Source organism: Mobula birostris, chromosome 17, assembly GCF_030028105.1.
Source record: "Mobula birostris isolate sMobBir1 chromosome 17, sMobBir1.hap1, whole genome shotgun sequence".
Classification (NCBI taxonomy): domain Eukaryota; kingdom Metazoa; phylum Chordata; class Chondrichthyes; order Myliobatiformes; family Myliobatidae; genus Mobula; species Mobula birostris.
The window spans coordinates 53,161,637-53,174,446 of NC_092386.1; the positions used below are offsets into that span (position 1 = coordinate 53,161,637).

The window sequence follows — 12,810 nt, forward strand, 5'->3', positions numbered from 1 at the left end:
ACTTACTTGAGATAGATCTTAAAGAGCAAACACTAATCAAAAAAAAACCTGGATTGCCTTCATTTATTAGGGACACTATGTTGCTTAATTGGGACAGGAGACTGTTGTCAAACAGTTTCTAACTAGCGGTAGTCGTGTGAACTTGTGTGGCCATTTAATACTACACCAAGTGAACAGTTCTTAAATAGTCCCATTTGCATGCGTTTGTGCTCAAAAAGCAGTGATTTTTGTCACTGATAGTTGGCGAGGGATATGCAATAAGACAATTCAGAACTGTTCTGCTCACTGCAGTTTCAAGCATTCAGGCTTAGAGATGCCAGAAACAGTTGAGAGTGAAAATGAAACTATTTCACTACTTCAACAAGTTAGGAAATATGAAGGATTTGAAATCATTTAAGATGATCTTGAATGCTACAATGAAAATAAAAATTTGGAGGTTGCAACCATCAAAAACATTCCTGAAGGTAGTCTATTATCTGCACTGGGTGTCTGGCCTAATTTTGTTTATTTACAGTCAATCAAAAGGATACAGAATCATCTTACTTAGTCGTCTGTCGTATTCAACAATGACACTGAAACCTGTGTTGGAGAGTTTTTAAAGTGGAAAAGCCATTAGACTGGTCTGGTTCCACTCTCTTGACCTTGGAAATCCAGGTCCAGTAGAATGAGTAGTCATTATAAACTGGGGTCTTACTTGGTTGCAGTGGACAACCATGACTACATCTGTGCCTTATCGTGTCCTTCACTCTCCATGAAGCATTGCAGAATTACTTTCTTGGGCATTGGATCTCACTGTTGATCTCATCCGCCCCGTCCACCAGAGCTGACTCACATGCTGGGACAGGCATGTCCCTATTTCACCCGGGTATGAGACCTGCAGGCTACCCTCACCTGGGTTTAGCCTGTCTGTTGAAGAAGTGTACCAGGGTGTGGCCACTGTCGCATTCAAACAACTACTGTGAGCCACAACTGAGAGCTGAGTATCTGGCGGGGACCAGAGCTGAGTGAGCTGGCCTGGAATGGACACAGCAAGCCCCTTCACCAGAGGTGCTACCCATCCTTAGACACCCCATGCGTGGCAGCATATACCTGGATTCATCTGTTGATAACTCTTAGGAACTAATACATAGTTTTATAGTACTGTTTGTAGTGTTATAATTTGTTCTAAATTTCAATTAAAAACATAATTTGTTACTCAGTTAAATAGTAGTTTGTCTTTTTATACCTTTTTAACTATTTCCATGAAATTTAATTTAATTGAGACAACCACTTAATTGGGACAAGATGTTCTGGTCCCAATGTAATCCCAATTAACCAGAATCCACAGTATATGATTTTCCTTTCAGCAAACCATTCTGCCATTGCTGATATTGATTTTATTTTTTCTAAATGTTTTCAGCAAAGCTTCTAACATCTTCTCCATGTCAGATGCCAGTCTGTACTTCCCTCTTTCTGTTTTCCTCCCTTTATGAATAAAGGAGTTACATTGCTGTTTTCCAGTTTAATAGAACCTACTCTAAATTCGGCAATACTGTACAATTAAAACCAATGCATCAACTAGCCATTTGTTTTAAGACTGAAGTGTAAGTTCATCAGGATCTAGGAGCTTATCAGCCTGCACTACAATACCACTTCCCTGGTTATTAGCAGATTCCTGAGTTCCTCTTTCCTGTACTTCAGGAATAGAAACATAGAAAACCTACAAGACAATACAGGCCCTTCAGCCCACAAAGCTGTGCCAAACATGTCCTTACCTTAGAAATTACCTAGGGTTACCCATAGCCCTCTATTTTTCTTACCTCCATATACCTATCCAGGAGTATCTTAAAAAGACCCTATCGTATCTGCCTCTACCACCATTGCCAGCAGCCCATTCCACGCACTCACCACTCTCTCATAAAAATCTTACCCTTGACATCTCCTTTGTACCTACCTTAAAACTATGCCCTCTCATGTTAGCCATTTCAGCCCTGGGAAAAAGCCTCTGACTATCCACATGATCAATGCCTCTCATCATCTTATACACCTCTATCAGGTCACCTCTCATCCTCTGTCACTCCAAGGAGAAAAGGCCAAGTTCGCTCAACCTATTCTCATAAGGTATGCTTCCCAATCCAGGCAACATCCTTGTAAATCTCCTCTGCACCATTTCTATGGTTTCCACATCCTTCCTGTAGTGAGGGTCTGACCAATGTCCTATATAGCTGCAACATTACCTCTCGCCTCCTAAACTCAAACCCACGATTGATGAAGGCCAATGCATCATATGCTTTCTTAACCACAGAGTCAACCTGCGCAGCAGCTTTGAGTGTCCTATGGACACATACCCCAAGATCCCTCTGATCCTCCACACTGCCAAGAGTCTTACCATTAATACTATATTCTGCCATCATATTTGACCTACCAAAATGAACCACTTCACACTTATCTGGGTTGAACTCCGTCTGCTACTTCTCAGCCCAGTTTTGCGTCCTATCAATGTCCTGCTGTCATCTCTGACAGCCCTCCACACTATCCACAACACCCCCAACCTTTGTGTCATCAGCAAATTTACTAACCCATCCCTCCACTTCCTCATCCAGGTCGTTTATAAAAAGAGTAGGGGTCCCAGAACAGGTCCCTGAGGCACACCACTGGTCACCGACCTTCATGCAGAATATGACCTGTCTACAACCACTCTTTGCCTTCTGTGAGCAAGCCAATTTTAGATCCACAAAGCAACGTCCCCTTGGATCCCATGGCTCCTTACTTTCTCAATTAGCCTTACATGGGGTACCTTATCAAATGCCTTGCTGAAATCCATATACACCACATCTACTGCTCTACCTTCATCAATGTGTTTAGTTACATCCTCAAAAAATTCAATCAGGATATTACTGCTTTCCTGAAAAATTACATTCAATTTTATTTTAGCTTTATATTGGGCAATGTAATTGTAAAAAGATTACTATACATAGGTGTATTATGCATGCTAGTTTGGTTTCAGGAAATGCCTCCACAAAATCCATTGAATTTCTTCCTTAGAAGTATCTTAAGAAGACCTTGTAAACCTTTCTTGTGTTTGGACTCAGTGTTAGCTGTCAGTGCTGCAGATGTCAATCATTTTCAGATGATTCTGGCATGAAGAGTTAATATATGAAAACAAACTTGTTTTCATAAACGTTACGTATTCCCAAAAAGTTCAGATTGTTTAAAATGTTGAAGGAGTATGGTATTTAGGGTATTTAAAACAATAAAAATATCCAGTATTCAGAGGAATCTTTTCTTCTCTTGGGGAAGTCTGGTAAAACACAGTATGATGAGATAGCCAAACAGGTACTTGCTGAAAGTTTAAACTTGATATCATATCACTGTGAAAATACGCATTCTGTGTTTTTTTTACTTCCACAAGAGAAATCAAAAGTAAGCTGGCAGTGATGCTAGAAATCTAAATAAAAGCAAAAGGTGCAAGAACTGTGGCTCAGACAATATCTGTATAGAGGCAAATGGAATTAACATTTCAGGGAAAAGATCTATTATCAGAACAGGTGAGCCTTTGGTTATGGCCCAAGCAGTTCTTCATAATGTTTAGTTCATTGCATCAAGTCTGTGATCTAAGCCATGGATTTGGGTGTCTGTCACAAACCTCCGAAAGGTAACCAAAAATGTTAATTCTGAATTTATATTGTTTTGTAATCTCCTGAGAATCTTCTCCCAGTGGTAAGGAAACTAAGCCATAATGGAACAAAGCAAGTACAAATAGTTTGAAATTATTGTTAAGTTCTTGCAGTTAGAGATGATGCATGTCTATGTTTTTGTCTTTGGTGAAAATTACCTTAAGGGGTATTTGATTATATTACTAATGACTACCTTTTGGTAAATCCTGAAGTAGAACGCATGTTACAGAATACTATAACACAAGAATGGGCTCAAAGCAAAACATTCTTTTCATTAATTCTACAGATATTAATGAGTGTGCTGATCCAGTCAATTGCATCAATGGTTTATGTGTAAATACACCAGGAAATTACCTGTGCAATTGTCCAGCTGATTTTGAGCTTAATCCAACTGGAGTTGGCTGTGTGGGTAAGTCATTATTTTGTTAAAAACTTACGCAATGGCTTTTTTTCATGTATAATGTATTTCTTTGTGCTGTCCATGCAATAAATAATTTCCAGAAGAATTTCTAAGAATAATGGCAGGAATCATAATGAATAATGTGAGAATCATTAGGGATTGCATTGTGCAATCTGTTACCAAATAAATCAAAATTATAATCAAAGATTCCATAAAATAAATTAATATTATTAAGATAAACTGATATATGATTTTCACTGAACCTTAGATACTTCAAAATGAGAAACATTTGTAACCATCTCTCAATATCTGAAACTTTTGAGTAAAAATGGAGTTGAAGTAATCTTTTGGCTATAAACATGAATACATCATGAATTTTCAATCCATTTATTACTTCTCTTTTGTTACATAAAACAGTACAACACAAATAGTTCCTTCAGCCCATGATTTTGTGCTGAAATCATTAAATGCTTAACTAAGCTACACATTCATGTCCGCCTTAAAAGTCTCTGTCATATTTGCCTCGAGTACTACCCATGTCAGTGCATTCCAGCTCTACCCACCACTCTCCATGTAAAAAAAAAGTTGCCCTGTGTATCTCCTTTGAACTTGCCTCCTCTCACCTCAATGTATGCCCTCTGGTATTAAACACTTTGACTCCGGGATAAAGGTACTGGCTCTCTACTCTATCTATGCCTCTCATAATCTTAGAAACTTCAATTTAGGTCTCCCCTCAGCTTCTGTCACTCCAGAGAAAACAACCCAACTTTGTCGAAGCTCACCTTATAGAACATGTCCTTTGATCAAGCTAGTATCTCTGTAAGCCTCTTATGCACTTTCTCTTAATTCCTCTTAGAGAAACAGCATCTTCTTAGAGCTGCCATTTTGATGTACATACAGATGTCATGCGTAGGACATTCCTCTGTGCTGTTATTTCATCACCAACTTTCCTTTTCTCATGTTACAGAAACAAACAATATTGATGTGTAAAGGAAGCATACATGAAATCAATGGCAAAATGGGAATGAGAGTTTTCATCAAAATAGCTATGCTTAAGCATTTTGTTTTCCTATTTATTTCCTTTCTACAGTTGATTTTTCTGGAAACGTTTGTTCTTTTGGTACACTATGCTTTCAGTTGCATTATTTAACCTTACATTTCTGCAAGTAGGAAAAGAAATCTTGACTTTCTATTCTGTGTTGTATTGCTCAGTTGCTGCGCATAAAAGTATACAAGCAGTGACTTCTTTTTCTGAAACATAACATAAAGGAATTTAAAAAATAACTAAAGTCAATTTAAATATGCATTTAATGTAATTTTTCATGTGATTTGGAAAACTCATTAAGAAAATGTAGTATCTGTAAAGAGTGAATTTATTTTTGTCAGTGCCCATAGGCTGCATCTCCATTGGGTAGGTACAGTAGCACTGGTCCTCTTAATCTACTGTAATTCCTGCTATTTTATCAAATGAAGTTCAGAGCTGGAACTTAGTCTCAGAGAGGGAGTCTTGGGGCCATTCCATGAAATTGTGTGTTTTGATCAAAAACGAGGAAAAATGTACATCATCACATCCAGATGATGTGAATACTAACAGATAATTGTTATACTTTCTTGCATCTTGTTCATTATTTAAGGTATGGTTAATTAAGACACACCATTACAAACAATTAGGTTTTGTTTCATAGTACCATTACTCAGATAATTGATTCAGATATTTAACAACATTCTCAGTTTTATGATGATTAACTTAATATGAATATGACAAACATAAAGCATCAGCTGCAGTGTCTTTGACCAACACCAACAAACGTAATAAGATCAAGTGAAAATCTACCCCACAAATTTTGTCTGAAATTGTGTTGTCATTAAATGTCAGAAAAATTGTGCCTTACCTGTGATGTAAATGTTTGCTGAATATAATTTTCCTATTTCTGGGAAATAGATACCCGTGTTGGGAATTGTTATTTGGAATATGGCCAACGAGGTGATGGAGGCCTGTCCTGCAGTGTCGACATTGGTGTTGGTGTCACTCGTGCTTCATGCTGTTGCTCTCTAGGAAATGCTTGGGGCAACCCTTGTGAAATCTGCCCTGATGTCAATTCAAGTATGTACACTCCTTCATAGAACAGTTGTAGATCAATAGAAAGAAAGAAAATATGTGTATCCCTGATGCAAAAGCATATTCCAGTAGGAATAAGGAAATGATAAACAGATATCTAGTGCTTATTTGCAAAGTAGAAGACACATCGAGAAGTTTTTAATGCTGTGGTGAATTAGAAGTTGAATGAGATTAAAGAATGAGAACTGCATGTGAATTTAGTTTCTTCTAGCTTGTACTCCTCCTCCTCCCACTCCCAACTTATTCTGACTTCTTCCCCTTCCTTTCTACTCCTGGTGAAGGGTCTTGGCCCAAAACATCGACTATTAATACATCTCCATGGGTGCTGACTGACCTGCTGAATTCCTCAAGCATTTTGTGTGCATTGATGTGCATTTATCTGTTGCCTTCAACATTCCTTTCAGGCCATTGCATTTTGCCTTCTTTCCTAACGCAAGAGTCTGAAATTATTGTCAGAGAAATGGAACAGTCATTTAGCACTTAAATGAAGAGATATTTGTCCATAGAAAGCGTTGTGAGTCTTTCTGTCTCTCTCTCAATAGTTTGACACTATTCGACTTTGAAAACTTAGTAAATCATGTTTTTTGGGATTGAGTGGGAAAGTGGATGTATACTTTATACTTTATTGTTGCCGAACAATTGATACTAGAACGTACAATCATCACAGTGATATTTGATTCTGTGCTTCCTGCTCCCTGGAGTACAAATCGATACTAAATACTAAAAATTTAAATTACAAATCATAAATAGAAAATGGAAAGTGGAAGTTCATGAAGTTCAGTCGTGATTTTAGTGAATTGTGTAGAGGCTCAAGAGAATATTTGCTTCTCCAGCTCCAATTTCTATAGTTCACACACTATTAACATTATCCTTTATCTGTCACTTCCGCTGATAGAACCTTGTTGTAGTGTCACCCCAGACCAGCTGTTACATAGAAACCTATTCGAAAATCATTTTATTTTATCATTATACTTCAAAGCAGGATCAAGATTGTTTGATCTTCCAAATACTGAAAGGACCAAACAGTAACCTAATACTGAGCATAACAAAATTGTTATGGAAATCCTTTTAAAGTGAAGTTGCAATTTTATTAGCCATTAAGTCTGCTGCCTAGTTTTCCAAGGATTAGTTCTCTGAATTTAAATGGCCAGTGGGAGTTTTGTCAGTTCCCTAAGTACCATCAGGAAATCATGGGCACACTGCCGATGATTTTGGATCCAGTAAAATGAATTTCATGTACATTGCTTACACAATGTTCTGATCTGTGCAGTTGGCAGACAAAGTTTCCAGCCACAAACAGACTTGGAAAATTGGCCCTTTTATGCCTGAATCATGGACCAGTTTGACACAATATCCCAATTATTCTTTTAATTGGAGAGTAGTAAATGAAAAATTAGTTTTGCTAAATAATGCTTGTAAAAAATCAATAATCTTAGTGCCAGAATAAGTTTCTATAAAAACAGTATTCCTATATACGGCAATGGAACATGACATGCTAAAAATAATATGTGATGCCCTCTGTTGGTCAGGATCAATCCATGGATGTTGTGTCCTAGCTGTCTACATTGTTGGTGCAGCACCACCAATCAATATGCAAACCAATGCAGTACAATATGGAGAATAAGTTGTTGCCCATGCAGCAGGCTTGGCCTCTCCACACAGCTGATGAATCCACAGAGGATTTGCCAGTAAGCATTGAACTCAACATAGGACTGCCTTAGGGACTCCAGCTCTGCATTTTTCATCAGGGTTTACTGCGAAAGCCTTCTCCATGAGTAGCAGTTGATGTTTGAGATCAGAGATTTCCTTCTCCGAGGAGAGTTGCCAACCACAGCAGACACGCTCCATCTGCCTGGAGGGACTGGTTTTAAGATGCCAGTAACCTGCCTTTGTCCTTTCTCCTGTCAGTAGAAATGGTTCCGCTTGGATTAGTAGATAAACCACATGTGAATGCCAGGAGCTGGATTTGGTTGTCAGAGGCTATTTGAGAAGCACACTAGCGGGAGCTTAACCTCAATATTCCTTCCAGCTATGACAACCTTAAGTTGATTAATATTCATATATTTTAAGCTGTCGTGTTTCTGTATATTAGAACATGAACTTAAGCCTATCTTCTTCGCTTTTATAGAAATCAAATGTCTAACAGCTTTATGAGCAAAAACATTCAAGCTTACAAAACCAAGAACTCTGGTTACACACGTAAAATGTTGGAGGAACTCAGCAAGTCAGGCAGCATCAATGGAGGGGAATAAACAGCCAACATTTCAGGCCAAGACCCTTTGGCAGGACTAGAAAGCAATTAGAGTCATCTTCGGGTTCAGGGGCCTGTGTACATTTGGCCTTCTGGCATTTACACATACAGACTGTTCTAACAGTCCAAGATTGAGTAACATTAGAAACATTACAATTGTTGATTTGGAGGAAAAACAAAGCTTGAATTGTTTGAGTTCTAGCATCATGGTTGTCGTATACTATGGTGATTTTAAGAAGTAGATAATTTTGTTTTGAAAGAATATCACCACATAGATAATCATATATATTAGTACAGGGATGGCAAACCCTTTGTGCCCAAATAGTGATAATCTTCTAAAATATTCTCTTGCGTGCCATGGTAATTTTGAGCAGAGATTATCATTGATTAACGAATTAGTAACAGTAATGAACTTTTTAAAGGAAAAAGGATGAGTGGTGTTACTTATTTATGTGCACTCATTGTTTTACCATTAATAAAATTTTAAGAGACATTGAAATAACTGACACATTTTCAAAAACTTGTTCAAAAATTTAAAATATTTATCATTTTAAAGAAAAATAACAATGTTTCTAAATGGTATTGTTATTGTAACTGTTTAGTATCCAAATACACCAGGTCTGTCTGCAAAAATTTCTAAACATATAATTCAACAACATGTTTTCTCACAACCATCTAGCTGATGCAAAATGTTTCCTGTAAAACATCTCACAGTTCTTGGGTTATCAAAAAAAATGACTCTCTGTTTCATTTAGCAGAAAAGATAATCATGTATCTTTTTTATTGTGGACAAGAATCAAATGCAACAATATTTTTGTCTGTGCCATCTTGGGCATATGTCCCAAAGGTTCACCACCTCTGAATGAGTGTATGAGCAATACTGGAAAACTTACTTCATTTTGTGTTCAGTTGACGGCCAGTTCCAAAGATTGTGAGTTCAAATACCACTCTAAGCCAATAAAACTGTGCAAGTTAAGGGATACTGTACTGATAGAGATGTAATCATTGGGTGAAATATAAAACTAAGGCCCCTTAAGTAGAGCAGGAGGTATTTCCCTGCTGTTCCAGACATTAATTATCAGTGAAATAGGATATCTGGCTGTTTTCAAGTTGCAGTTTTTTAAGGGTTTGCAGTGCCGCTGCATTTCCACAGCTACAGTAAGGACTGCAAGTTAAAAGTACTTCTTTGGCTATCCCTAAAGCACCGTGACTTGCCCTGAAAGGAGAGCAGAAAGTTATAAGTAGACCCAAGTGCACTATTTTATAGAGATCCATGAGAACTGAAAATAAAGATGCATGATTGAACAAATCAAAACTGATTACCAAATACATGAGTGAACACAAAACTAGACTCCAGAGTGCAACAGTGTTTAAAATTCATCATGAAGTATTTTACGTAGCAGAGGTATCACCTTCTAATAAGATACTTAAGACATGGAAATTTCTGTAGTGGTGTGCTCAAAAAGACTCAATTTTCATTATATGTAAATAACAAAGTCAAGCATTGGTAAGAAAATTCCAAAGGTTGCTGAATCTTTTTGCTGAAATAACAATTTTGAATGCCTGTTTTTTATATTCACAGCTGATTACAAGATACTCTGTCCAGGAGGTGAAGGATTTAGACCTAATGCCATTACTGTCATCTTAGAGGGTAAGTATATGGATAATAGCTGTCTTGTAGAATGTTCTAACCCAATGCCCAAAGTACCTGAGCTTGTAAACTTTCTCTAAGTGAATTTTGCATCTTGCCATCAATAGTAAAGTGTCACACTTCTACTTCAGTTGTTGGAAATGGAGGAGAAACAATTGGGGAGAAAACAACACATGGCAGATGGAAGGAAAGAACCAAAGGAGGTCTGCCCAAACAGGCTTTTTCTGGTGGATGAGTGGAATTCGGCCAAACCGTGGAAAGGGAAACAGTTAATACAGTGGATTCCTGTTAATTGGGCCATCAGTTAACCAGGGCAGATACTTATTTGGGGAAACTCTTAAAGAACAAAAGAAATAGAGAAAATAGCCAGGATACCTTCGTTTATTTGGGGCAATATGCCACTTTATTGGGACAAGAGACTTGCTGCATGTTTAACTAGCTTCAGTTGGGTACGCATCATGTAAACGTTAGGCACTACACCATGCTTAGAACGAAGTTTTTAAGTAGCATCAGTTGTGTGTGGTTGTGTTCAAAAAGCATGGATTTTTGCCACTGCTAGCTGGCAAGAGATAAGCAGCAAGACAAGTCAGAACTGTTTTCCTCACTGCAGTTTCAAACGTTCAGACTTGGAAACGCCAGAAACGGCCGGAAGTGAAAGTGAAATGATTTCACTACTTCATCAAGTTGGAAATGATGAAGAATTTGAAGATTTTGACCATCCTATTGAATGTTACCTTTTGGACTCCACCAGACACTTAGCTGTCACCTGTGGCTCCAAGTAACTGTTTGCATTTGACAACAGCCACACTCTGGTATACTGCTTTGACAGGCAGGCTAAACCAAATGAGGGTAGCAGGCCAATCTCATACCCTGGTGAGATAGGAACATGCCTGTCCTAGCATGCGAAGCCAGCTGCAGCGGACTAGCAATGAGATCTATAGTGAGAGCTGCTAGGAAGGCAGTTCTGCTATGCTATATGGAAAACAAGGGACATGATGGGACACAGAAGGAATCATGGTCTTCCACTGCAACCAGAGAAGACCCCAGTTGTAACGTCTTCTCATCCCACTGGACCAGACCTCCAAATTTAACTGCCCCAGTGCAACAGCTTTTCCACTTGAAAAATTCACCCATGCAGGTATCCTGTCATCGTTGGACAACCACCAGTTTTATTGAGAGTGTTCGTATTTGTTCTGTACTTCACTTAAAATATATAATTTGCAACTTGGTTAGAAAGCAGCTTGTAGTTTTTATACCTTTTTAACTATTTCCAGGAAACTTTGGCTAATTGGGCAGCCACTTAATTAGGCCAAAATGTACTGGTCCTGATGTGTCCCAGTTAACCAGAATCCACTGGACTTGAGATCTGGGACAGGTAGCAACCAAACTTCCTAACAGTGATTCACTTAATCCTATTTTGTTCTAACCAATCCTCTGTCTTTTCTAATATATTAGCCACAACCTCTTGAGCTATTATTTTCTGTTTTAACTATTTGTATTGCACTTTGTAAAGGGCTTTTGAAATTTTGGATCACTTGAGCCAACTTATGAGCTGACTGCTTCACAGAGAACGATCTCATGCTGCTGCTGACCTCCCTGCTTTCTGATCAATGGTGTTGCACTTGCTACTCTCCAGTTCACTGCCAGTATTAAAAACACAGGAGGTTCTGCAGAAGCTGCAAGTCAAGAGCCACACACGCAAAATGCTGGAGAAACTCAGCAAGTCAGTCAGCATCTATGGAGGGGAATAAACAGCGTCTTCATCAGGGTCGCGGCCTGAAACATCAACAGTTTATTCTCCTCCATAGATGCTTCCTGACTTGCTGAGTTCCTACACCATTTTGTATGTGGCCTATTACAAAATCTAGTTAACAAAAGAAAATCTTCAGTAGTGCACCCACTATCTCTATAGCCGTCTCTTGTAGAACTCTGAGTTAGGACATTAGTTTTGGATTTTGGCCACTCTTAGTCTCATTAATATCATTCGTTTTCTACTTGTTTACTCTATCTTCTTTTTAATGTAATACTGTCCTTAATCTCTTTAGTTACTCACTGCGGTACAGTGAGTTTGTCTCCTTTGCCCTGAAGTTGTGAACAATTCTCCACATGTATTTTGCATCTCAGATATTGATGAGTGCCAGGAGCTGCCAGGCTTGTGTCAAGGTGGGAACTGTGTCAACACTTTTGGCAGTTTCCAGTGTGAATGTCCAGCTGGCTATTACTTAAATGAAGACACTCGCATCTGTGAAGGTGAGTTAAGGGTATATTTGGAAAAAAGTAACTAACTCCTGCAACTTTTCTATAAAATGCTATTGACCAGAAGTTTATCCACTATCAGTAGTGATAAATAGTTATATCAGTGCATGGTAGTCAGCCTCCAAAATTGGTTCCATTGCTATTCTTGGCAGAGTTCAGAGGTTGTAGGTTTGTAAGGATCTGATATTAATGTTAATCCCAGGCAAGTCTAAATTTACATGATGTTTTTGTCATCTCCTGTAAGAGAGAGGGAAGTATGTAGATGTGTGCCTTGCACTGTGTTCAGGTGAGAGCTTACCACTAATGAATACTTGGCAGTGTGAGAAAGCTGTGAAGGAAGTACATTATTTCTGGAGCAATAACATTTGAGAGAAATTGAACATGAATGTTAGCTTTGATCCTCATTAATACATGTTAGGTGGATGATATACGTATAGTTTGGAATAATGCCTTGGGCTAAAGTTGAAAATACTGGCT

At 38.2% G+C, this 12,810-nt stretch overlaps 1 protein-coding gene across 1 annotated transcript in view; it reads left to right on the forward strand.

Moving 5' to 3' along the window:
• Positions 1 to 12,810, forward strand: part of fbn2a (fibrillin 2a) — a 338,906-nt gene that overhangs the window by 251,161 nt on the left and 74,935 nt on the right. Inside the window, exons 36-39 of the mRNA XM_072281722.1 lie at positions 3,943 to 4,065; positions 5,999 to 6,160; positions 10,009 to 10,077; positions 12,202 to 12,327. Coding sequence (XP_072137823.1) covers positions 3,943 to 4,065; positions 5,999 to 6,160; positions 10,009 to 10,077; positions 12,202 to 12,327 — 480 coding nt within the window. The remainder of the gene's footprint in view (positions 1 to 3,942; positions 4,066 to 5,998; positions 6,161 to 10,008; positions 10,078 to 12,201; positions 12,328 to 12,810) is intronic.